The following is a 5579-nucleotide window of genomic DNA, read 5'->3' on the forward strand; positions in this document are numbered from 1 at the left end:
AAATATCCAAAAAGAAGAATCTGCTTACAGTTTTGTTTCATATGGGTGTTGAGAGATGTATCCATAGATCTCTTCAGGTTGCTCTCAAAGTGCACCAGATTGATGCTTTTAACTTCAATATTTAAAAAAAAAATCTTCCTGGGGGAGCATGCCCCCGGACCCCACTAGAGGAGGAAAAGTCCCCCCCACTTAAATCATGTTCACATGGATAGGATACTTAATACATTTGCACACATCTTGGGTCCATATCTTTCTGTTTTGGTGGTCATGCCACAACCGTGCACGTGAATGCATGCATGCGTCAAACATGAGTCATGGTAAATATCTGGATTAAGAGGTAGCTTTTTCTTTGCACAGCATGAAAGAAAGGCCAAATTAATGGGCTGTGATTTTAGTTTTTTTTAAGCAGTTCAATAATTTGTACGGCCCTCGGAGGATGTTGTAAAAATTGAAAGGAAAAAGGTTCCCCACCCCTGCTGTAAATAATAAGAAAACCCCTTGATTTATAACTTAACATCTCTGTCGTCTATTGATCTGAGTATATTATAAAGAATAGCCAGTTAATTGAAGCATTATAGCGCAGGCCTTTGTCAGATGGTAGCCTATATTACGCAGTTTTTTTTCTGCTTCGAATAGTTCTCTCTTTTTTCACCATACGTGTGTTTGCATCCCTGATTTATAGTTACAATTTTAATGTGATGATGAAGGCTTTGATGTCCTGAGTCATTTTTAGTTTAGTTTTTCTTGAAAGTGCTTGGATTTCAAAGTTAAAAGATGTTGAAACCCTGAAGTGTGAATAAATTGGACACAGTGGTTTATGCTAAATGAAACCAAAGGATATAGAAAGGGTTTATCGTTGAATGTATGTGTGGAAATAAACAGTGATAGTAAATCCTTTCTGCCTAAGAAGATAAGCCTCTATATGTGACAGATTTGTTTTCGTCTTTGTCCTTGTGCATCCAGATGGTGAGGTGAGCGTGGACTCTCTGTCACCTGCTCACACTCTGAGCTCCGCCCCCTCCCCTGGCTCTGTGGAGGCCCTGTCCCCATACTTCCTACAAGTAAGTCACTGTCTTCAACACTGTGACCTCCTCGTTTTTTTTGGGTATTCGACTTGTATTTCCAATGCAAATAAGTACCATTGTTATCGGCTGTGGGTATTTAAATACGCTCCCCTCTCGGTGCGCAGTTGGGACAAGTAAAAGCTCCATCCAGATGGTGTCCAAACATTAACAGCTGCTCTTCACTTTTGGATACACACTTTAGACACTTATTAACAAAAGCTTTAAACACCTTGTCAAGTTAATAATTTGCCGCCCGCCTGAGCGCTGCCCCGCCCCTTCGTTAAATATGAGGTGCTGACAACTTTAGCTACATTAGCATAATTTAGCAGGCAGATGTTTTCACAGTGTGTCAAAACAAGGACAGGGGTTACATCTTTGTCTAGCCCCAACACTGTGTGCACCAATACTCTGTTACTATATCATCCTGACTGAATCCAAGGACACATGTGTTGTCTGGAGTCTTTGAATACTGACAAGGACACTAGAGTCATATTTCATCTGATGTGACAGCAATCGTTCTGTATTTTGTCAGACGGTGCTCTCTACTTTCTTGGGAAGGTTGTTGATGAGTAATGACAGGCTAACATCAGGACCCAAAAGCTACTATGACTTGTTTATTAGAAGCCTGTTGGATGACAATATTAGGCCCTTGTGCAAAAACTGACACAGCTTACAAATGTGCATTTTTGAGCAGCAGAAGTCATAATAATTCAACTTTGTAAAGTGGTTGATCAGGTTATCAGAATTGTATCGACATTTCAATATGGACAAGTGCAATATCCAAATTTAAGGAGGTGACATTTTGCCATTCTGAACAAAGTATTTTGGTGCTGCAAAGATTTACTAACCTAAAATGTTATTCGACACCTTAAACAACACCTTTGTGTATGGTACAGATCCTCGCAACAATAATACCATGATCATTTGTATATTATTTAAAATCCAAATTAGATTAATGTTGCAAATATTACAATTTCCCACAAAAAACAGAAATCCTTATGTAATTATGTATGTCTTAAGTGGTTGCCATTAGACATTGATTTGAAATGATTCAGTGCTACTGTCAAAGGGGTTAACATGACGTTTCAACCATGCATTTGTTTACTTCTGATGTCTAGAAAAAAGAGGTCCAATATCTAATAGACAGCAATCTTCTCTGTTTCCCCTCCAGGACGAGGCTCTATCTCCACAATCTCAGCTCTCTCCTGTTTCCTTCTGCTCAGAGTCCAGCAGCTATTCCGTAAACTCTCCTCCAGCTAAGAAAGCTCCGAAGAGGAACAGCCAGACGGCGCGAGGTGAGGCAGCTCCACCACCAAACATCTGCTCGCTCAGCAGCTGTCAAATATGTTTCTACGCTTTGTTTAAAATCCAGTGGGGATTTTTGATCTCTGGACTTTTACCATTCTGGGATGTAATTAACCAAACGAACAAAGAAGAACTCGTCTCTCTCAGTGAAAACATACTGGCAAATGTTGGAAAAGAACTAGCTCCTAAAAATACACATTTCTTCACCTGAGCTTAGAACCAGCCTTTCCTTGTATTCAGAGATGGCATAAGTACACATCCTTTACTCAAGTAGAAGTATAGATACTCGTGTTTAAAAATACTCTGGTAAAAGTAGAACTACTGACTAAACTTCTTTACTCAAGTAAAAGTAAAGAAGTATCGGCTTCGAAATGTACTTAAGTAAAAAGTACCCATAACTAGCAGCTGTTTTAAAGAGTACCTGACCTCCCTTTATATTAATAGAACAATAATGTCATTGTTAGCTAATGAATGTTTCCATGCTGACCAACGGCAACATGACAACGTTTTCATTGGTCCCTCTTCTTTAGAGAAGACCAGGAAATGATGGATACACGGATCGTGTTCAAATCAATAGGCACGCAATGACTCTAAATAATAATGATCAGGCCACCAAACACACATTCAAACTAAAGGAACCAGCCTGTTTGGAAAATGAGAGAAGTAGAAAGTACAGGTATTTGTGTTCAAAATGTAAGAAGTCAAAGTAAAAAGTCGTCAGAAAAATAAGTAGTGGAGTAAAGTACTGATACCAGAACAAAATGTACTTAAGTACAGTAACAAAGTATTTGTACTCCACTACTTCCCACTTCTTCTTGTATTAACCTGAATACTGTTTCCTCTTCTCACTCCACCCAACCCCCCATCCACATAACAGCCAGACAAGCTCAGCCAATCAAGAGGCCGATTCAGATTGGCCCAAAGGTTTCCATCCAGCCGAAGCCCCTGATTACAGCTGTGCCCCTCGCTCATGCTGCCCCCCTGCAGACAAAGACAATCATCATCCAGCCCCTGCAAACCACTGTACTGCCTGTCATCAAACAAGCTCCGATCTGCATCCAACCAGCGCCCCCTCCAGGTCAGAGCTCTCACTGCAACACACAGAGACACGTTGCATCACTTCACACTGTATTGCATCAGATCACTGCACTGGAATTGTGATCAAGCAATGTGTTGTTCTCTAATTAGAGTCATTTAAATTGAAAGACAGCCTATTACAAGTACTGTTTGTTTGTGTCTGAGTTTCGTTGTCATTCTCGCTTAGACAATCATTTAAATTGTAGTGTGTTGGCCAGCAGATGGTGCTTTAACCTTAGTTTATTCTCATCAGTGAGCTTCAGTCATCACTGTTCCATGCTGCAATCATTAAAGGTTCAATTATAACAAGTAAATCAAACTTTTTTTAAACAAAATATGTCTACATTTGGGCTACGGTTGAGAAATAATACAATGCTGGGAATCAGCCTTTATAGATAAACAAGCGAGAAAGTTTGTTTTATAACCCACATTTAAACCAAACACTATTCATGAGCTATTATGGAAATGTGTTCATGAAAGGAAAAAAAAACAATTATTTTGTTTTTGTGGTTTAGTCTCCCCGGTTAACCAATCTGGTTACATCAGCAGCACTTAGGCAAACGTAAATACTTATGTCACTGCCTGGGACCCAGGAGGGTGGAGCATCTGACCTCCCTCCACTTGAGTTTGAACTTGGCTCAACTGTCATCCTGGTAAGGGCCAAGATGGCAGATAGCTTAAGCCAAGTTATCCAAGTTTAGGACCCCGGCTGGAAGTCAAGCCTGCTCAGTGTTACGAGTCTCCATGATTTAAGATCTCTGAAATATTCACAGCTGAGGAGTGAGCTCTGGGCTTTATACTGGCAGATGGAGGAAAGACATTGGAGGCATTTACTGATGAGCTACATTTGATTGAGTTTGACCGGTATTTATAAAAAACAGACAGGTGTTCCTGAGGTATTACATTTCTTTTAATTTCATTCTCATAAATGTTTCTTACAGATGTTGAGCTTGTTTGTCGGCACCACACTTTCATCAGCAAGTCTGGCTAACGATTAGTAATGACGGGTTGTTTAGTGTTAGAGGTTGCTGGGTCCGTTTGAGGAATGGTTCCTGGCTCAATCTCACTGGGAGGGGTGGGTTACACTCTGGTAGGCTCCTGCATTAACAGCACATTTATAAACATGGAGAATATCATGTTTTTGAAGGTGCTGCTTTTTTTCTTTTACACCATAATCCATTTTGAATGTGTGTCAGCACACAGGTTTATGCGTGTTCCTACACATAAACCTCGCACACCTCTCAGTTTGGAATGTGGAAGTTCAAGACCATAGGTCACGATGGTAAACATCTTTTCCACCTGTACTTTAAACACAGAGATTCCCGTTAAAGACGAGGGGTTAATGTAGGTCACCAGTTGTGAGGGGAGTTTAAGGAGCTGGACTGTACCATCTGCTGCAGGAGGGTCTTTCTCACTGATGTTGCTTCCAGATTGCATAGCATATCAGGTTGAATGTGTTTGTAGAAGATGGAAAAACAAATGTGGGATAAGAACCTAAACATGAAAACAAACTGACACACACAAACACAGTCAGAGTTGTTCAGTGGTTACTCACACAGTCAAAATAAGATTATAGTATGGCTAAGACCTGTCATTTAAAAATGTGTATGTGTTGCGTTCTCTTTGTCAGGACGTCCCATAGTGCTGTCTCAGCCAACCCAGGTGCTTCAGATCCAGACAGCAGGGGCCATCACCGCCAATGTGGTCGCCATGCCAACGCTCACCCAGGACCGGCCCTTCCCCCTCGCTGCTCCTCCGTCGGTCTCACTCACGCTTCGCTCCCCTTCCTCAGATGATGATGTGAGTCCAAACTCTTTATCTCTTTACTCTTCCTACTTGTTGAGCTGCACTGAGGTATTACCACAGGGGGGTGTACATGAGAGAGGTTTTAGTGCATGTAAATGGTCTGCAAAGGCTAACATTCAAAGTTCCCTCCAGAGGGAGTTTCTCTCACACACTCCCCCCCCCCTGCCTGAAACACCTCCATTGGAATCCTTTGTTTACTTGTGTTACATAATGACATCATTCTGCAACACTTGCGATTCTATTGGCTAGAGCTCCAACACGTTGTTTGTGATAGGCTAAGGGGCGGGACATTTCTAAGCAGTTGACAAATTGACAACAGAGCCGGCC

The 5579-nt window shown here is 41.2% G+C and overlaps 1 protein-coding gene across 1 annotated transcript; it reads left to right on the forward strand.

The window, feature by feature from the left end:
* Nucleotides 1–931: 931 nt before the first annotated feature.
* On the forward strand, nucleotides 932–5246 carry LOC104944037 (cyclic AMP-dependent transcription factor ATF-6 alpha-like; the record flags this gene model as incomplete). The annotated part of the gene is made up of 4 exons (XM_010769504.1): nucleotides 932–1061; nucleotides 2236–2359; nucleotides 3247–3447; nucleotides 5077–5246. Coding segments are annotated over 4 exons (625 nt in total), but the record flags the coding sequence as incomplete, so codon positions are not given.
* Between the last annotated feature and the right edge of the window lie 333 nt (nucleotides 5247–5579).

Source organism: Notothenia coriiceps, unplaced genomic scaffold (assembly GCF_000735185.1).
Source record: "Notothenia coriiceps isolate Sejong01 unplaced genomic scaffold, NC01 NC01_scaffold00007384, whole genome shotgun sequence".
In the NCBI taxonomy this organism is placed as follows: domain Eukaryota; kingdom Metazoa; phylum Chordata; class Actinopteri; order Perciformes; family Nototheniidae; genus Notothenia; species Notothenia coriiceps.